Source organism: Paroedura picta, chromosome 7 (assembly GCF_049243985.1).
Source record: "Paroedura picta isolate Pp20150507F chromosome 7, Ppicta_v3.0, whole genome shotgun sequence".
NCBI lineage: Eukaryota > Metazoa > Chordata > Lepidosauria > Squamata > Gekkonidae > Paroedura > Paroedura picta.
Window position 1 is genome coordinate 101,184,976 of NC_135375.1, and position 21,783 is coordinate 101,206,758.

Below are 21,783 nucleotides of genomic sequence, written 5' to 3' on the forward strand. Positions count from 1 at the left end.
GATATATTTACATTTATATGCCACCCTCCCCAAAGGTTCAGGGCGATTTACATGGAACTGTGAGCTATACAAGAAACCATACATATAAATAACTATAACATTAATGTTACTAACTGATTATAACAGGGTAACAGTACAACATTAGACAGTGATAATACAAACAGGTCCAGGAGCAGAATACCTTGATGGTTTTCTGGCGGGGCAGAGGGGGCAAAGGCCCTGCAGATGTTGGTTGTGCCTGGTCTCAACCAAATGCCTGGCGGAAGAGCTCCTTTTAGCAGGCCCTGCGGGACTGTTGTGGCTCCGTCGGGGCCCTGATCTCCTCTGGGAGCTCGTTCCACCAAGTGGGAGCCAGGACGGAGAAGGCTCTGGCCCTGGTTGAGACCAGGCACGCTTCTTTAGAACCAGGGATCATTAGCCAGTTGTGGGGCAAGTAGATGGTACTTTCCAAGTAGATGGCGCTGCCAAGGTTTTCTTAGGAATTTGGACAGAGTCTGTATTGGAGAAGATGTGGACGATTGCAAAACACAGCACAGTGCTGCAACGGCAGGCCAGGCGGTCATTAGGGCTGGGCCGAACAAGGGAAACGGCCACATTGCTCTCGGTGGGAATACACAGGAGGCATGCGGGCTCCAGGACCAGTGGAACTACATTCATGTACCCCGGAGACCCAGACGACATTTAACGCTCGCAACAACACACTCCGGATTGTTCTAATTCTTCAGCCTTCGCATATGGTGTTCTTCAGTGCCTGTCAGTTCGCAAGAGATATTGGAACTCAGCGCTGCATCTGAACCCACTGACACCCCTCCCAGTGTCCTCAAACTCAATGACATCCCCCCCCCCTTCAAGAGTCAGTCTCTGTTCTTGGTGAACTTTTCTCTCCTCGGGCTCGAATAGAAGAGATGAAGTTGGCCCATAAAACCCAAGCTGCAGGTTCCCTTGCCTGTTGCCAAAGGCTAATGACAAAGAAGCGTGCACGGCTTCATCAAACAAACCCTGAAAGAGGTTGAAGGGTTAATCCGTTCCTTTCCTGCACAGCAGGAGGCAAACTGAGGCTTCAAGAGCCTGATGTGTTTTTGATAGATCCGTTGGAATGCACAATCTGCCTCATTTCTGACCGAAGTCTCATACGTCATCTTTTCTTTCCTAAGTTAAAAGGGCACTTGACTTTGTTCCGAAGGTACAGTAGCTCCTTCATAGATCCATCTGCCCTCTCCAATACCTTTTCTAGTTTTATGCAAGCAGAAGGTGGAGAATTTGCATCAGAATGCAGATCTGTTGCCAGCTGCTAAAAATGTAGACTGGCATTCATCACAACAGTTTGGGCTGCTTCAGATTAGACAGGTTCTTAACTGCGCCCTGCATTGTGGGAACTGTTGTTAAAGGCTGACACATCCAAAGTTCACAAATCACGGATTTTATTCAAAAGGTGTAAACATATATATCCTGAGGAACTTGGCAATTAAATTATTGTACTTGCCATTGTCCCTTGTTATTGTGCAAATATTCACAGGCCCTTAGCTGTTAGCCGTGACTGCCAAATTGCACTTCTCCCCACAACAGGCACCCTGTGAGGAAGGTGGGGCTGAGAGAGCCCTGACATTAATGATCTGTGAGAAAAGCACTATCAGGACTGTGACTGGCCCAAGGTCACCCAGCCCCTCTGCCCACCCCCCCCCCCACCCCTCATTGGCTACAAAGACAATGAATATCCATTTAGCTTGTACTGTTTGTGTAGCTGGAATTTTGCAGAATGTCAAAAATGCTTCCTAGAACTGCAGGCCTGTGATACGACATCCTTACAAGAAAGGAGGGGTTGGGCGTAACAACACTTACTGTAAATCCACCCTTGACTAGGAGATGGTTATCCTACCTGGAAATCCGTCGTGGCTTCTTGTGTCCCGAGATGACAGAATAATCCTGCCCTACTCTGGCACTGCATCTGCATGCTCATGATGACTCTAAGAACAGGCAAAATATTTATCCTGCTGGGGAATGTATATGTGTCTTAGGAAAGAGAGATTCTTTGATTCACATGTACATATTTACTGCATTTGGAGTAAGGCTGGGGTGAGGTTTGGCTGTTGCTCTCCCATGGCCTGGGCAGCACTCCCTGCCCTCTGGAAGAGTGCCCATGAGCCCATGAGCCAGGCGAGCGCTCCCCGGCCCCTGGGAGATTGCGGGGTGGGGAGGGCTGCCTCCACTCCCCCATGCCCCAAGCAGCACTCCCATAGCCTCACAGAGGATGCTGGAAAGCTTCCCAGCCCCTGGGGGAGGTCAGGGTGGGGAGGGCTGCCTCCACTCCCCCACTGCCCAGGAAGCGATCGCTGGAGCACTTCCCAGTCCCTGGGAGGGTGTGAGGTGGAGAGGGCCGGCTCCACTCTCCTACGGGCCATGGGAACATTTCCCGGCCCATGGGTGAGTTCAGGGAGGGGCTGGCTTCACTCCCCGCTTCCTGGCCCATGGGCCGGGAACAGCGCCCAGGAAGGCTGTCTGCCACTGCCTCTCCCAGGCTCGCCAGATGCGAAAAGCCCTGCTCAGCCTGGGACACTCTGCGCCAGCCCTTCTCCACGTTCTCTCTCTCTCCTCTGTCTTTTCTACTTCTTTCTGCATCTCTCCTTCTGTATCTCTGTCTTCTTCTCCCTCTTTTTCTCTCTATATTTATCTCTCTGTTCTTCTTTCTCTCTCTCTCTCTCTCTTTCTAACTTTCTAACCTATACTTCTTGCTCTCACTCTCTTTCCCTCTTTTTAATCTCTCTTTCTTCCTTTCTCTTTTTCTATCCTCTTTCTCTCTTTCTATGTCTATTTCTTACTCTCTATCCTCCTCTCTCTCTTTGCTATTTCTCTACCTCCACCCATGCTAGCGCTTGTTGTATTAGCTACAACGGGCTTTAATTCTAGTTTTATTTATATTTTGGCTTCTATACCGCGACTTCCAAATGCTGTGTAATTCTGTGTAATAAAGAAGCAAAACTTCTAGGTTGTAGTAGCTCTTAGTCTTTTTTGTATTTATTTTGCTTGAAGTAAACACAAAATGGTTCAGCACAGATTCACCTTCCTCAGTTATGTTCACTCAAAAGTATATCTACAAACAATAGAACACTTTTCTTTCAAAAGCATATAAAGTTTATCTTTGGGCTACGGAAACCCTATAAGGTAATCTATGAATCCACACTGAAACATTTTGTGTTTACTTCAAGCAAAATAAATACAAAAATAAAAGAGTCTATAAGGTAGAAGTTTTGTTTCTTTGTTGATAAATCCAGCCAGGCAAAGTTTTCTTTGTACATTATTGTACATTATCCCCCCAGACGCCTGCCCATTACTCTCCCAAAGTTACTGTTAATTGTTATTATATTATAATTGTGGTTTTGTAATCTTTTGATTTTTTTGAAAGTTGTTTTGATGTTATAGTCAAGGATAGAACCGTGGATTCCTCAATGAGGACTCGAGACACAATGATGTAGTAGTCTTCTCTATGTTTATAGGTGAAAAGGTTATAACATAAAGTCTGAATGGTCAAACATATGATCAAACATAAAGAGTCAACCAAAACGGGATCCTAGGTTAAGTGACCTGCTTTCGGTTTTATCTTCATCAGTGGTTGCTCTTCCAATATACTGTCACAGTAGTAGTCGTAGTATCACATTGGCAAAATGCTCATAATCGTCTGGGGATTTCATAAAGATGTTATAGTCTGCATAATGTTTCATGTAAGTTATAATGTTCTGTGTAAACCGCCTAGAGCTGCAAAGAAATGAGCGGTATAGAAATCTAAATAAATAAATAAATAAATAAATAAATAAATAAATAAATAAAGAAAGAAAGAAAGAAAGAAAGAAAGAAAGAAAGAAAGAAAGAAAGAAAGAAAGAAAGAAAGAAAGAAAGAAAGAAAGAAAGAAAGAAAGAAAGAAAGAAATTGTCTAGGCTACAGAGATGTAGCTCAACACACCCTTGGACTACAAGGAGCATGTCCACGAAGAATTATATGATTTTTTGGAGCCCATAAGAAATGGCAGGTATTCTTCATTCCCATACATGTGTGCGCGCGCACATACGCTCAAACAATGGAAGATATTTTGGCTCATGGAGACAATAGCCAAAACTGGTGTGTGATTTGTCCCACACTTCATCTGGGGATTCCATCCTCCAGTTGGGGCCTGGGGATCCCCTGGAATTACAGCTCATCTCAGGAATCCAGAGATCAATTCCCCCAAAGAAAATGGCCCCTTTGGAGGGTGAAATTCATGGCATTGTACCCCATTGAGGTTCCTGTCCTCCTTTGGCTCCATCCACAAATCTCCAGAAGTTTCCCAACCTGGATCTGGCAACTGTGCCCCTCCAAACACCACCTGTGGCCAGGGGAGACCCAGGGGACACCCAGCAACCCTAACATCATCCCCAAATCCAGGCTTTCTCGGCAAGGTTTTTGTGAAACCATGGGGTTTCTTGGTGGTTCTGGAAGAGTTTCCTGAATGGATGGGAGTTAATTAATTTTAATATATTTTTAAAATTTTATTAAATATTTATCAAGCGATATGACTGTATATGGTCATGTTGACCCGCCCTCCCCCCAAAGTGTCCAATGATGGGCCAGGAAGAGGAGGGTCCCCAGGTGGGTGTGTACCCAGCTATGCTTCCCAGTCATATTCGACACAATCGCACCGCTTCTAGGGTTTCTTGACAGCTGAAGAATCTTTCAGGGGTTTCACAACGGTAAAAAAGTTGAGGAAGGCTGACCTGATATCTAACAGAATAAGTAAAAGGCAATGTGGAAGTTTGTTTTGTGTTCAAACTCCCTCTGCTGGCTGAATAATTGCATTAAATTAATTATGTGGCGTATTACCAACATCCCCTGTAAATAAGTGAGAAGTATTTTTATTTGAGTTGATTGAGGACCAGTTTGGACTGGTCTCCAAAGAAGTACCCTTCCGGAGCCCTGCCTAACAGGGTTCCGTGATAGTACACATTTCTCCTTTGTACTTCCAAGGTAGACGGTTAGAGACAACGCAAGCCTTCTTTCTCTCTGCACTGTTACCCTGACATTTGACTGAGGACAAAAGGCATAACATAGCATTGACAAAAAGGCACAAAGGTGCTTCTACTGATAATAGTTGCTGCAAAAAAATCCCCAGAAAGATGCTATGTAGACAAAAGATAACTTCTGTGAAAAATCCCCAAACAAACATATAAACAGTGAAATAGTTCAATGTATAAACAGTATAAGCAGTCAGACGGTATACTGCTTATACTGTTTATTTCAGGACTTTTCACATAAGTCACCTTGTATTTTCAAACTGGCTGCTTTTGAATTGTTTGCAGCAACTCTTTATCAATACATGAAGAAGAGCTAGGTTTTATACCCCACTTTTCACTGCCTGAAGGAGTCTCAATCGCCTTCCCTTCCTCTCCCTACAACAGAACACCCTGGGCCATTTCGCACGGCTTCAAAATAGCACAATGGTTGCTAATTGAAAACGCTACTAATTTGCCTTAACGCACGACGTCGCAGACAATCTGCAACACTCCTGAAACCAATCAGCAAAAAGCGCTTCGTTGTAGCGCTTTCAGGGGAATCCAGAAAAGTGGATTCACCCTCCGGATAGCGATACACTCCTGCAACCAATCTGCAACACTAGCGCTAAAGACCTGTGCGTTACCATTGTTGCGGGTTCTTCAAAGTCCCTCCTCCTGAGCCTGTCCTCCAAACTTCCGGCGAAGCGATCGCCATTTTTTTTTCTCCGAGCGAGCGGGGATAAACGCACCAGCGAGCCTCTTTCTGTTTAGAGGCTTCCCTGGCTTCAGTCCTTCACCTTTAGTCACTAAGCACAAACCACATAAAAGCCCGTTTGATGAAATAAAGTCCCTTTATTTTTTACACATTAATTCAGCCGAAAATCGGGCCCGTGAGGGGGGGGGGGATTTTTTTTTTATCACTCGAGGCAGCGTGCCAACGATCATACAATCAAACGACAGCTCACATTAGGCAGCTGGATGGGTCTCTCCGTTGCAACGAATCTACCTAGATTCGTTGCTATGGGTCTGTTTTTTTTTTTTTTAAACCTTTCTTAAAGGGAAAGGGGCTGTTTGGGAGCATGCTAACGGCTGCCCATTGGCTGCTTGACGGCCAGGGGCGGGACAAGCTTGGCAATAGCACTTCCTTTCTAGCGATTTCTGCCGAGACCGGAAGCCTGTGGGAAACGCTAAAAAACGCAACTGATTCCACTACAAAGGCAGGTATGCATAACGACGAATTCCACTATTTTAAATGGCGATTTTTCATTCCGCAAACAATTTGCAACAAAGATCCCCGTGCGAAAAGGCCCCCTGTGAAGTAGGTGGGGCTGAGAGAGCTCTGACAGAACTGTTCTGTGAGTAAAGCCCCAACAGAACTGTAACTAGTCCAAGGTCACTTAACTGGCTGCACGTGGAGAAGAAACGGGGAAATCAAACCAGGCTCTCCAGATTAGAGATCACTTCTCCTAACCACTCCTAACCACTACTACGCCTTTTTGTAGCCTCTGTGTACGTCTTCCTTTCCAGTTTTTAAAGATGTCTCCCCATCTTGCCTTTCTATAATATTGTGTCTAGTGAGACAATCTCTTTGCACTCAAACTGGCCTTATCAGTGGTCTCATTCTCCCTAACAGAGTGTTGTTGTTGTTTTTTACAGGAACACTTTTGTCTGAAGGGTGGTCAGGTTTGGATTGAGAACTACCTGGAAATTTCAGGGGTGGAATCTGGGGAGGGTGGAATTTGGGGAGAGGAGGACACTCAGCAGGGTATAATACCATGAAGTCTATCCTCAAGAACAGCAATTTTCTCCAGGGGAACTGATGACTCTGTTGCCTGGAGATCAACTGTAATACTGGGAGATCTCCAGGTCCCACCTGGAGGTTGGCAACCTTCTGAAAACATCCCACTCAGAAAAGTAGATGGATGTCTGGGAGAAGGTTGGGCTAGATCCCTTTCCCATGATGTGATGGTTTTCCATGGAGAGAGTTTGTTTTATCCCAGAACATTCTGTCACCTGAGTCTGACCTTCAGCGGTTTGAAACGGCCCAGCCCTTACAAGGTCTCCCAGTTTCAAAAAAAAAGTAGGCCCGACTCCTATTTAGACTAACTTGACAAATCCAGTTCCTATATAGACCAACAAGACCAGTTCTTGAAGACACCTGAACAAAAAGTGTAGTCATTTCATCTGTGTGGAATTTGTTGCCCTTTACATGTGCAGAATTGGACAGACACACAGCTATTCTCAGTGGGCATGCCAAAACTGGATTTTATACCGATAATAACAGGATTCTGTACCGATGATAATTCCAGGCTCTTCATGCCAGCACAAGGTGAAAAGGTAATATCCAAGCAATCCGACTGATGTGGCTTATATAACTGGCTGGTCAGGGTACCTTCTGTTCCCAGCTTGAACGCGAAGGCAAGCAAAATAAACCAAGACATCTCCTCAGGCGATCAGCGAGTGGGACTTTTAATTAGCAGTCCCCTGAATTATATATTATTACAGTGTTACATAAGAAATATGGATGGGACTTTTTGATCTCAAGAATTTTTTTTTGGAAGAACATTCTGTTGCCCATTTCTATCTGCTTGTAGGAACATGGTGATAGCACTTCACCTCCAGCGCCCATTGATAAATGGGGCCATTGACATATCAGAAGGACATAAGGGAATGGTGACAGTAGCAAGCTATGAGAATGATCCAAATCCTAAGGTAATTGTCCGAACCCAACCTTGCTGAGTATTTTGGGATTTTTAGAACAGGTATTGAGTACCACTATAAAATGGACGCCACGCACAGTGCAACTGACTACAAAATGGCCGCCATGAGGACTTAGTCTCAGAACCCTGCAAGCTAAATCTTCTCCTATGCAGGTGAGGCTGTTGTTTCCAGTGGGTGTTGTCTGCACACTCAGAGAGGATGACTACAAGGCTTTTGGGGAGTATCCCAGCTTTCAGGAGGTGAAAGGAAGTCAGAACTAGCTCTTTGCTTTGTGGGGAAAGAACGTGGGTACGCAGAAATATATTGGTGGTCACCACGGTTGGGTATGACATTGAGGACCATCGAGATAAGCCAAAAAAAAAGGATTGTTGTGGCCAGTCGGTAAGGTTGCCAGGTCTCCCTGAGCTGCTGGCAGGAGATGGGAGTGTAAGATTGTCAGGTCCAGATTGGGAAACTTCTAGAGATGTGGGGATGGAGCCTGGGAAGGACAGGGGACCCAGTGGGGTACAATGCCATAGAGTCCACCTTCCAAAGCATCCATTTTCACCAGGAGAATTGATCTCCGTAGTCTGGGGATAAGCTGTAATTCCAAGGAATCACCAGGTCCCAACTGGAGGCTGGAATCCCTAAATGATGGGAGAAATCAGAATATGCCTGCTTTGGTCATTGTCTCCATGGGCCAAAATGTCTTCCTGGCAGTATGCTGTTTAGGGCATAGTGCCCTGGTGAGATCCTTCTTGTCCCCTGTGGCTCTGGCCCCAAATCTCCAGGAATTTCCCAATCTGGAGAGGGAAACCCTAGTGGACCTACCGATTCTTAATACCCTCACATGTCTTTAAGATTAGGTAAGGCACACCCACCATCTCCTGCTTACCGCCAGTGCAGTATCGTGGTTAAGATCACTGGCTTCTAATCTGGGGAGCCGGGTTTGATTCCCCGCTCCTCCACATGCAGCCAACTTGGTGACCTTGGGCCAATCACAGTCCTGATAGTACTGTTCTGACTGAGATGTCCTGAGATGTCTCAGCCTGTGTCTGTTGTGGGGAGAGGGAAGGAAAGCAATTGTAATCTGCTTTGAGACTCCTTCAGGCAGTGAAAAGTGGGGTATAAACAACAACTATTCTTCTTCTACATGAAATGTTTGCATCCAAATCTGCTGTGACTTGGAACAGGACCCCACAGTGTATGTTTCATTTTTGGATTTTGTCTTCAGATCATGGGAATACTAAAAGCTGCAGCCATACTGAATTATCTCTTGTGCTTTTGGGGAATAACCTTTAGGATTTAAATTCCGAAGAGGGGGTGGGGTGGGGGAAATTTGAGAGTTTCTCACACTACCCATTTACTGCCTTTAGGGCAAAGGATACCTTTGCTTGCCAACTTGTACAAGGACAAGAGGCCTCCTTCAACATAAAAATAAAAAACAAAGCCGCTTAGAATACAGAAAAGGTAGAGAGGGAAAGCAGATGAGGAGAGAGGAGGGTGATTAACTCTCTTGTTGTCTGCTATTTCCCTAATAAAAAATCTCCTTTTGCCTCTCCTCCAGTGATTTAAGAAGATAGATTTGGAACCTGATGGGGAAGAAAATAAGGATAGGCTTTCTCAACCAGAGCTTCGTGCAATACTGGGGTTCTCGAATGGGTGGGAGTTAATTAATTTTTAATATATTTTTACAATTTGTTGAACATTTATTGGGTGATATGAGTATATATGGTCATGTCGATCTGCTCCCCGCTCCCAAAATGACCAATGATGGGCCTGGAGGGGGTAGGAAGGGGTGTGCGTGTACACAACTATGCTTCCTAATCATATTTGATACAATCACACCACTTCTGGGGGTTCTGGAAGGTTGAAGAATGTCTCAGGCAGGATATAAATAAATAAATACATGAATGAATGAATGAATGAATGAATGAATGAATGAATGAATGAATGAATGAATGAATGTTGCATGCTTGGGTTAACAACTCTGGGTTGGGAAATTCCTGGAGATTTGGGGGTAAAATTTGAGGACATCAGGGTTTAGGGAGGGGAGGGACTTCTGTGGGTTAGAACGACAAAAACTCCACCCTTCAAAACAGCCATTTTCTCTGTAGTGCTGACAACATTTGTAATTCCCAGAGATTTCTTGTTTCCACTTGTAGGTTTGTAACCGGACTGCCTGCTGCGTTCTATGATGTATAGTTTGTCCATCCCTGCTAACCTATATGTTTGATACAGTGAAAGTAGCATAGGTAAATCATAGTTTGAGGATCATTTCTTGTTATAATGGGCTCACCGGGTCCCTCATCTTATGTGGGTCAGCCGTGGTTCATTGGCAAACCACTGCTTGGGGCGGCGCCGTGAAACATGTTGGAGGGACACAGCTCGGTCCAAGTCAAGACTCTTCATACAAGCAGGGCATCATCTCTGTCCAAGCCAACAGAAGCAGTGGTGGAAAGAAGTCAATTTGGCATGCAGGCTCTTCCCCCTGCTAGCCACTGGTGTCCTGGATAGTGATTGGTGCCACCTCCCAAACCCTTGTCAGTCGCAGAGGGATCCAAGCCAAGCTGCTGGAGGCAATGCTGCAAGGACTGGGCTCAGAGTGGTTGGCAGTACCCAGGAGATGGTGGGTGTGCCTTGTCTCAGGTTACAAAATACCTGGCTCAGTGGTAGAGCATCAGCTTGGCATGCAGCTCTTCTTCTTCTTCTTCTTCTTCTTCTTCTTCTTCTTCTTCTTCTTCTTCTTCTGCTTAGGTAATACTGGCTTGGATGGACCCATGCTCTGAGTGTTCATGAGCAATACCCTGAAGCAGCCCTGCCCTTCACAGGAGGAGCTGCTAGGATACTGCGTTCTCAAAGCCAGCTCATTAATTTTGCATGGAAAAAAGCCTGAATTGGCATATATTCCACCTAGGACTGCAAACATTCCCAGGCCTCTGTTTATGAGGAAATCTGTAGTTCTACGAAAGAAAGGTTTAAGATCTCGAACCCAGAGGTCCCGAACTTGTTTGTTATGAGGGCTGGATCACACATGTGTCACTTTATCAGGCCGGGGCATGTGGGCCATAAAATATAATGCCAGCTACCAGAGAGATAAACTTTATGAGGGACACAGGCAGACCCAATTAACAAGTCAAAATAGAAACAAAAGCAATTGATTCCTAGCAGTGAAAGCAATTGATTTACAGGGGAACCCACAAAACCCAATAAAATGTATTTAATCATATGTAAGGCTTAATTTCTAGTTATAAATATTCTGAGGGATTAGTTTCCAGGTCCAGTTTAAGGCCATTTCACAATAGATGGCTAGTTAGTTAGTTAGTTAGTTAGTTAGTTAGTTAGTTAGTTAGTTAGTCAGTCGGTCGGTCGGTCGGTCGGTCGGTCGGTCGGTCGGTCGGTCCGTTCGTTCATTCGTTCAATTGATTTTTATACTGTGCTTCTTGGTTTCCCATTTTGGGCAGTGAACAACAGGCCTTTGTTATATACAAAACCATTCAGCAGTAAAATCTGAATAAACTTTGAAATCACAATTAAAACTATTAAGAATTATCAGAGTTATCAGCACCAGCAATTCATTTCAGGGGTTGAAACTGAAAACCAAGAGACAAGGAAATACAGTTTCTAGTTCTTTTCCCCACCTTCTCGCACCAAAATATCCCTATACATTCATAGAAATCTGCAGCAACTTGAATTAATTTTTAACCAGAATGTGTTTCATGTTAGACCATTACCAGCAATTTCATCACAAAGGAAGAATGTAGGCAGTAGGAGTTCAGACACTGGGAGAGACAGACGTTCAAGCTGGTACCTTGGGAACTTCACCCACACAAGTATCAAGTAATGATTTTTAAAATATAATTTGGCCATCACGGGCTGTATCTGATCAAGGCCAGGCCATACTGGAGGTGCAACACTGAATACTCCTGAGCCTTTTTCAACCTTTTGACCATCGAGGAGCCCTTGAAATAATTTTTCAGGCTTTGAGGAAGCCCAGTAGTGATGTCAACTTGCCATGCCTCCCTACCATGCCCCCGGACGTGACATCACCATCCTCATTAACAGGCAGACTCTAGGAGGGACTGAGGGCAGAGACAGGAAGCCGTTTAAGGTGGGAGTAGACATGCAGGCTCCGCCCCCTCTTAAGTGCAGAAACAATGAAAGATCAGGAGGGGGAACAATGGAAGTGGCTGATTCCTTAGTCCTTTAAGGCAGGAGGGTAAATTCTGCAGGCCCCCTCTGGAGCTCCCATGGACTCCTGGAGGTCCATGGACCCTTGGTTGGGAATCCCTGCTCCAGCTACTGAAGGAATGCACCGATAATCTGAAATGCATTCCTTTGAGCGGTGAAGGCACAAGTTACCAGTGCTCCTATGTGGATCCTCAACCACCTAGAACTCCAGGTATTTCACAACCCTGAGCTGGCAACTCTGGTTATGTCATTTTAGGCGACAGATCATAGGCCTCTACCTGGTTCGCTGAGCCAGCAAACATGGTGCTACAACGCTTGCTGAGGATAACTACCGAACATATCTCTAGCTTTGCTTGTTTGCGTTCCATTTTCAATCAACTTGAGTTTGAATATGGAGTCTCTGCTCTCCTGCTTTCCCAGGTATAAGAGTTCAAAGGTGTTTGATGGCTCAGCAGCCAATGGTTCTTGAGTGCATGACGGGGAGTTTCCAGTGTTTATCGCGGCCTGCATCCCCAAAGCAGGGGAAAGGTCACATCTATCACACCTTCTCCCCCATGTCCTCTAGGATGCAAGGGCCCATGAGGCAGGATTTGTACTCCCTGACCTTGGAGATAACAGAGTCTCATTTCATTTAATGTCAACCTGACCTTGCTCAGACAGGGTTTTTTGTTTTTTTAATGTATTGCATTTTACCATGTTTATTTAATAAGTTGGAGAGAGAGAGAGAGAGAGAGAGAGAGAGAGAGAGAGAGAGAGAGAGAGAGAGAGAGAGAGGAACTAGAATGAGAATTCCACGAACAGGAGTTAATCTTTGTCAGGGTAGGAGATGACCAAACTCAACACATGTTTCTTTGCTCAATTCCCCTTCTGGATTGTTATTGCACCTTTGATGCCTCCTAACTTTAATATCTTTCCTCACATCCTTCCTTTCTTCTCTGCACAGTTCTGAGGGAACTGTGACCGGCGCAGGACCACCCAGCAACCTTCATGTGGAGGAGGAGTGGGACATCATCAGGATGGTTAGGGCTGATCCTGCGTTGAGCAGGGGGTTGGACTAGATGGCCTGTCTGGCCCCTTCCAACTCTATGATTCTATGATTCTATGATCAAACCTGGCTCTCCAGATTAGAGGCAGCTGATTCTAACCACTTCACCACCATGGTTCTCCCATGTGTTTCAGTTTGCCAGGCTTAAGAAAGGCTATCACTGAAAGGTCATTTCAGAGGTCGTTTGTTCATAGGGTTGCCAAAACTCAGAATCAAACTGTACATAAAACACGGATGCACCCACGGAAATCCTCCCTCTTCCTCCTTTTCCTCCAACCCCTGATGGGTGTGTGATTTGTATATATGCTAAACTCTTGACAAAACAGACAACACTGGGAAATTTATGAAGGGAAATATAGTTCAGTGAATCAAGCGAAACCAAGCTGAAAACTCTACTGCTTAGGAAACCATTCTCATATGGATGCTGGGGATTTTGTGGCAGGCAGAGGGCAAGCTTGAAGACTTGACTGCCTATAAGCGGAGATCTGTGTCTCCTTGACTCATTGTGGCCAGCCCCAGGCAGCCGCCAAACAGCTCAGAGGCTGCTGTGATCTGGTTCTGCCTCTTTTTGTCTTGCACAGCTTGACAGTGATTCCCTTGTTTGGGTACCCTCCCCCATACCCTGCCTCCCCAGGCCCCATCCATCCACCTGCCCTGGGCACCAAACAGACTAGGTGTGCCACTGCTCTGCTCTTTACCCTGGAGGTCGAATTGGCAGGATTGTACCCTTTCTGAGCAGTGGAACAGCCTATTGGGTTCTTGTTCACAGCCAAGGGCTGGGTCTAAGCTGAGCTGACGCATGTTCAAGCAGGCCTCCTTTCCCACCCAGGGATTCCGATATGTGTAAAAAGTTGGAAAGCTGAAAGTTAATCATTAGCGGGTGCGGAGAATGCACCCTGGCCTCCTTGAGGCAATCAGCAGAGATGTCTTGGCAGTGCTGGAGGCCTCTTGTGATATACCCATCCTTCCTCTTTTCCTCGAAAGTCTCATCATCTAGTACTGTGGTTTGATTTAGACATCACGCCAAACCGTGGTGTGCGGTTCACCCTTGGTGTGTGGTTCACCCTTACAGATTATGTTTTTAGCCTGGGATTGTGAACTGCCACGGTCATCCAGGTGGATCAGAATTTCTGGTGTTGCTGGACATTTGAATACATGAAATTGCTTCATTCTGATTCAAAACATTGGGCTGTTTGGTCGGAATATGCAAGATCTTTAGTGTGCCTGATTTTACAGCATAAGCAGAATGCCCTACAGGGGGCATCAGAGGAGATGTGTAGTTGGCATGTTTACATTAGGAACTTCCTGATGTTTTCAAAATGATCTCCTGTGTCCTGGTTGGCTCAATTGGAGGGATTATTTCTCAACAGATCCTTCATCTGGGGCTACAGACTTCTCAAGGTGGTGTTTCCATCTGTTGAACCCTTCCCTGAAGAATTCTGTGCTCTTGGATTTACATTTACAGCTGGCATCATGGAAATCAAAGAGCACAGAAAACAGCAGTTTGGGTATCCTTGATGGATTCAAATAATGTTCTTTTAAATATTCTTTGAGTTTGGGGAACAAAAACAGCCAGAAGGTCAGGGCTGAATAGAATAGAATAGAATAGAATAGAATAGAATAGAATAGAATAGAATAGAATAGAATAGAATAGAATTCTCATAGTGTGGCCCTTGCTATCAAAGAACGAGGAGGCGCACTGTCATGATGGGTAAAAAATTCTTTCATAATTTCCTGTGATTTTCCTGTGCCCTTTGAGAAAATTATTTTGTTTGGAATAAACCCATTCACTTCTGAACTCAAAACCTAGTAGCAATACTTTTTGATGTACCCTCATATATTCAGCCACCAAAGTGTCACCTGAACTTCTTGGTGAATGCTGATAGAGCAAATAGCCTCACAAGGTGGTGATGGTAAGAATAAAAATGGAGGGAGGGGAAAAAAGGATGTTGCAAGCCACGTCCAGGTCCCGCTGGGAAGAAAAACGAAGTAGAAGTAGCTAAATAAATAAGTGGCAGAAGAAGCTTTTCGATAGCTTTTCAACATATCCATGGGGACTATTGCAACCTTCCAGTCTTGCAAACTGGACATATTAGAAGAAATTTTAGTTAGTACTTCATTGTCAAACAGTTGCTTCAGATTTGCACTTGACAACCAGCACAAGGAGCCACACTAGGACAAGAGAAAGCTCCTTTTTTGTCTAGTTTGTTCATGAGCTCACACTCTTTTCTTGGACAGCATTACACTGACTGAGGAGGTACACATCAGTGCATTCTGCCATCTCTGGCTTTCCTTGCTGCAGAATGTGATTTTTAGAATACTACCGGGAATTTTGCCTAGTACTTATCTACCTGCTCGAAAAGGAAGTCTCATTCTATCTGGGGAAATAACCACTGGATCGATGCCCTTAGTTCCCCACCCTTGGTGAAAATTCAGACAGATCTTCACCAGTAAAAATTCAGATAGATAGATCTTCATTGGTGAAAATTCGGACAGCAATCTTTAATGGTGAAAATTCAGACAGACAGATCGTCACTGGTTAAAACATATATCCACCAGTGAAAATTCAGACAGATATATCTCCACTGCTGAAACTTCAGACAGCAACCTTCACTGGTGAAAATTCAGACAGAGGGTTTCCTATGAAAATTCAGATAAACATGATCACCACTGCAGGATCTATCTTTTTGCCTTGCATAACCTTTAGTGCACCAGCTCAGAAAATGACTACTTAGCTGCATATAATAAAATACATAGACTCTTTATATCTAAGGGAAAATAAAAACAAATTTATTTTGGATAAAATAATTGTGCTTTCAATTTCGTGCAACGACAAGAAGAAAAATACAATATACTGGCTTTCCAAGTGGAAGACAAGCTCTCAAAGGTGCGTCTAGTGTGAGATGAGGTCACTTGTTAATGAGACAACAGTGTTTTCAATACAAAAGACAGGAATCAATGCAGGACATAGTGGCCCTTGTCAACGCGGTCGCTCCAAGCTGCTGGTTTCCTCATGCCTGCACCCTGTGGTAGTTTACCGCTTTGGGGGACAGACGAAATAATCTCATCGGAATAATTGGATGACATTCATGAATGGAGCTGAATCAACAAGGGCAAGATGGTTGCATCATCCAAAACATACCCTATAAACCAAACGCTGCGTGGATCTCCCATGCAAGTTGCTACAACACACTAGCTGAATTCTCCTAAACAAAGCACCTTCTTTCATCTCTTTGCCGTAGGACAGGGGGGTGAGGCAGGGCGTTTGTTATGCCTCGGTCACAGGTACAAGAAAATTTAACTGCCTCACCCACCACTACCACCACCAGTGGCCTGAGAGTCCCGTGCATAGGATTTTTATGGCAGAGAAGTGAAGCTTATAAGTTCATATTCCATATAAACCGTCGGAACAAGCCAGTTCTGCAAGCTACGGCGCAAAGGTTTGTACAATCCCCATAAAAGAAATGGCCCCATAAACAAAACACTGAGCGGAGAATCCACTATTTTTATATGGAAGAAATCACATTAAAACCCCACTTTAGAGTTACACGTCGGTTAAAAGTAAAACGGCAAACCCAAATAGAGATTGAATCATGGAATCATGGAATCACAGAATCCTAGAGTTGGAAGGGGCCATACAGGCCATCTAGTCCAGCCCCCTGCTCAACGCAGGATCATGTAGCCTGTAGCCTCTCTATTGAAGCCTGTATATGTACAGGCTATATGTAGCCTGTAGCCTCTCTATTGAAGGGAGTCCTGTGGTTTGGATAGGAGAAAATATCCCCAAATAGCTGTGAGGCGGCTTCCTATGAATGTGAAATTATTGGGATTTTCCAGCTCTGTCGGTAGTCCCTGCCCTAACTTACTGGCATGGCTCAATGAAGGGAAACTCCTAAAACAGTACCGTATTTGGGGGCTTTGGAAAACTGTTAATACATTTATTGCAATCTGACACCTTTCTTAGATTTCTTAACAGTTTTAACTCTCAGCTCACTGTGTGTGTATGTGTGTGTGTGTGTGCACATGTTCTACAAAATGGGAATTTGGTTTCCATTTCATCTCCAGTGCTTCTCATCCTTACCAAAATGGGGGAAGAGGGACACAATGACAGCAATACAGGAAAAAGACATTCAAAACACACAAAACCAAAATTCATACATTTAAAACAACAAATCTCGACTCGCATTAGCTTAGTTCACTCTAGACATTCTTTATTAACCGCAAGTGAAAGGAGTGCAGTGACATGATCTGAATTAGGTCCTGTCTACACAATGGAACCTGATTGATAGACACCCCTGTCTCTAAGGAACCCTGAGACTTACAGTTCTGTGAGAGAAGCCCAAGGGTTATCAGTTCTAATCAAACTACAGTTCCCAAGATTCTCTTGCACTGCAAACATTTGTGTTGATTTTATATAACAGTGTGATGAAGAATGCAGAAATGCTATGTAGGTATCTTAATAAAAGACCAATTATTCCTTCCCAATGCAAAAATAATTCCCTAATATAGGTTACAACAGTATAATAGACAGTTTCCCAAAAGTTGTGTTACAAGGACACATTTCCTTTGGACTACAATTTACATTGGCAGCCAGTACTATATATTCTTAATCACAGATTCTCCAGAATCTTAGGCAGAGGTCTTTACCATCACTTCCTTCCTTCCTTCCTTTTAAGTGGAGATGCTGGGCATTGAACCTGGGACCTTCTGCATGCCAAGCCAATGCTCTACCATCGAGCCACAATGCCTAGTCAAAAGTGGCTCATTTAATCTTTTTGTGGTGTATGAATGCTCATCCAAATGGACACCTCTTTCCCTGGCTCCCATGCCACAAAGACTCCAATCCTTGTATTATGTAGCTCTGTCGGTTAGGAAATTCCTGGAGGTTTGCGGCAGGAGCCTAGAAGCATTGCAGGAGGGCAGAGATCAACCTACCCTCCAATGCAACCATTTTTCTCCAGAGGAACAGCTCTCCGTAATTATAATTCAAGGAGATCTCCAGGCCCCCATCTGGAGGTTGGCAACCCACAGTAGGGTTGTGCCCTTATTAGGAAGCTGCTGACGATCACATGAGAAAGGTCTGTGTACCGAAACAGCCCTGTCAGGAGGTTTCGTTTGGTCCTAAGTTTGGCAGTGTGGGAGTCAGCTAGCAAAGAACCATTTTCTCGTGGCCACCCAAATGGGCCACCCGATTGGATCGGCCTTGGATCTCGGTTTTTCCTGCTTTATTAGAACCAGGAAAGGGATTTGGTGAATCTTCCAGGCCTCCATAGGCTATTCAAGTCCAATTGACTGGGAGGTTTTGTGAGCAAAGCCGAGCCAGCTATAGACCCTGTATTCAATCACTCTCAGCGGTGTCACCATTGGAAGGAAGAACGAACACAGATTCTCTTCTTCTAACATGAAATGGAATTACCGCTCATGATTCAGAAAACGGCCATGTCTGCCAGTCACAGTTTTTAACGCGTGTGCAAAATCCACATTTCCCATCCCCGCATACTTAAAAGTGCAAACTTCCCCAAGTGTGAGAAGGAACATCTGAGTATAGAGAACATCAACAGGATGGGCCACTGACGCGTCCAGCTCATCAAAGCGGATCGATTAACTAATTCCCTGCATCCCAAAGAAGCACTAGTTCTTATTATTATTCATTGGTTTTGATGTACCACGGACAGGCTCAGGACGGTTCATGTCATGCATATACGTCGTTTATAAAATCACAAACATTATGAAAATAATAGTGCTCCATTGTTTTTTCTCATTGGTTCATTGATCTGCCCCTCGTCCATTTTAATTAGGTTCTGGTTCCATGGAAGGAACATCTGGAGACAAATGGAGGAAGACCCGTAGATTTTCTAGGCTGAGAGCTTGTTCTGGCTTCAACCAAAGGCCTGGTGGACGAATGCTGTTTTGCAGGCCTTGCAGAGCTTTCACCTCCAGGGAAGTGGTTTTTACCTCAGTCTTCTGCCACAAAATCACAGCAAGACTTCCAGAGTACATTTAGAAAACGTATGACATTTAAATTAAACTGAGAGCCAGTGTAGTGTAGTGCAGGGGTAGTCGACCTGTGGTCCTCCAGATGTCCATGGACTACAATTCCCATGAGCCCCTGCCAGCGAATGCTGGCAGGGGCTCATGGGAATTGTAGAACATGGACATCTGGAGGGCCGCAGTTTGACGACCCCTGCTATAGAGATTTGCTCCCTGGAGGAAGGGAAAGGTGTTTGTAAGCCACTTTGGGACCTCTTCAGCTAGCAAAAAGGTCTTCTTCTCTACAAGGGCCACTAAGCACAGATAGTTAAGGCTGCTCATCCCAGGTGAAAAGATCAGAATTGGTGGGCAGTGCTGGTTCTTGGGGCAACCCTCAACCACCATTATCAGTCTTGTCCTTGAGGGAACCTTAAGAAACTTTGAAGGAGCTAGACCAGGGGTAGTCAACCTGTGGTCCTCCAGATGTTCATGAACTACAATTCCCATGAGCCCCTGCCACGAGCCCCAAATGCTGGCAGGGGATCATGGGAATTGTAGTCCATGAACATCTGGAGGACCACAGGTTGACTACCCCTGAGCTAGGCAATTCCTGGAAGCACAACCACTGAGGGGAAACAGCGATGAAAACTCTGATCTCACATTATGGAACAATGAGGAAATGGAGAAGCCATGTTGGATCAGGCCACTGGCCCAGCCAGGCCAACACTTTGTGTCTCACCAAGGCCAAATCCCAGATACCATCAGGAGGTCCACCAGCAGGGCCAGAACTCCAGAAGCCTTCCCACTGCTGCCTCCCAAGCACCAAGAATACACCAAGAATACACAACAACACCCCACTAAGACATGCTTTTGCAGCAGAATTTCATCCATGGCAGGAGGTATTGTAGGGATATTGTTAACCTTCAGTGTTCCGTGTCTTCATAAAATGATTCAGGGTGTGCTATATAGCAGGGGTGGTCGAAATGTAATTCTCCAGATGTCCATGGACTATAAATACCATGAGCTCCTGCCTGGATGCATGCTGGCACGGAATCAGGGTAATTGTAGCCCATAGACACTTGGAGAGTCACAGCTTGCCCACCCCTGCTATATAGATACCCCCCCCCCTTTGCCTAGCTAAGATCTCCTCTCACTGTTCTTGCGAAAGAAGAATTATGCCAGTAGCTTTCCTTTGATTTTCAATGTTAGGAAGGCAACCATCTTAAAATCATTGTTTCCCTGAAATAAGGCACGATAACCTGTAATTATTCTTTATGCAGTGAAGTTCAAAGTGACAGCAAAGCTCATGGGAGGCTGAGGAATGACAGGCCTCTCTCTGCCTATTATTGCTGAGAGGTTTCCTTGACAGGCCTTGAACGAAAACTTCCTCTCATACTTTGCTTCAACCAACATTTGGTGGCCAGACAGGGGCTGCACGAAACCAGCCTGAAGGGCATTGTTGCCCTTCTGGAGAACTTTCTTTTAAGCTTCCCTCAATTGTCCTCAACTATGTTGACTCACCCAGGAACCGTCAAATCTGTCTTAGGCAAAATGTGATGGCCTGGCCAAGGAACCAGCAAGGGTTGATCTGAGGTGTAGAAACAGGCTCAATCCATGGTGGCAAAGAGAAATGTTGACAGCTGGCCATTAAAAGCCAGAGAGTTGTTAAATGTCTTTTGTTCCCGACCAGAAGGACGGGAAAGAACCCACTAAAACACCCTGAGTTTAGTTCAGCTGAGGAAAAGTGATAACCTGAAAAAAAAAGAATGAGTCTTATAACAGAGCCCTAGAAAATGTCTAAGAAACATGCTCACATTCAGGGCTTAAAGTGCACCGCCTTGCATCACCCTCCCACTCCCTAGGTCCAAACCCGTTCTGTCCGATGAGCTATCTCTCCCCAAGAGTCTTTGGGATCCTATGTGTTGGCAGACTGCTTAGCTACCATTCCTTTTCAGCTTTTGCTAGCTCCCTGAGTTTAAAGTTCCCTTTTTTCATGCCGGACCTAAAATGTCCAAGGCCTTGGCCCTTGAGAGAACAGAGAGAGGTCTTTCTGGAATGTTGCCAAGATCAGGTTGGGCTAGAAAGTACGGAGCAGGCAATCGCCAAACGGCTACGAGAAATCTCTTTGGTGCTGACTAATTCCACCGCTCTCCAGAGAACAGCTCTTCCAGGAAAGGAGACGCACCGCCCTAACACAAACAGAAACCAAGACCTGGCCACGTTTCAGCTCGATTGCTCCAGGGGCTGCCACATCTGAGAGGGAACTTCCACCGAGGGATAAGACCAACCCATGAAGAGAGTGGCTGCCACAGAACTTGGTATCGCTCCTGCAAGGTCCCACCAGCTCTGGGCAGAATCAGGTATTAAGGCAAAGCTTCCATGGTGTGGTGAGTCAAATGTGATAGATTTCTTCTTCCAGGGCATGGTTGACTTCTCCACGGAGACGGCTGAAGGTGCTATTCCTCAAGATGTGCCAGCCACGGTGGGAGCTATTCTGAGACGTGCTGCGTGAGACAGAGGCAGAGGGGCCCTCGTTGAATGGGAAACCTTCGTAGGGTTCCATCTTTACCGACAGCTTCTCGGGGCCCTCTTTATCATGGTTCTTAAAAGCCTTGGCGTAGCGGGAAATCTTCTGCTTGTTGGCATCCACACGCTCTTCCACCCTGTGGAGAGCAGAAAGAATCAGAGTAATGCCTCGTTTCTACAGCCCATCCCACCTTGTACTGTCAACATGGTTCTGCTGTGTAGGATCTGACTATCGTGGAAGAAGAAGAAGAAGAAGAAGAAGAAGAAGAAGAGGAAGAGGAAGAGGAAGAGGAAGAGGAAGAGGAAGAGGAAGAGGAAGAAGAAGAAGAAGA

General features: G+C 45.2%; 1 protein-coding gene across 1 annotated transcript in view; it reads right to left on the minus strand.

The window, feature by feature from the left end:
• Positions 1–19,382: 19,382 nt before the first annotated feature.
• LOC143841432 (transient receptor potential cation channel subfamily V member 6-like) overlaps positions 19,383–21,783 on the minus strand; it is a 47,230-nt gene continuing 44,829 nt past the window's right edge. The window contains exon 15 of the mRNA XM_077345721.1: positions 19,383–21,588. Coding sequence (XP_077201836.1) covers positions 21,318–21,588 — 271 coding nt within the window. The 3' untranslated portion in view covers positions 19,383–21,317. The remainder of the gene's footprint in view (positions 21,589–21,783) is intronic.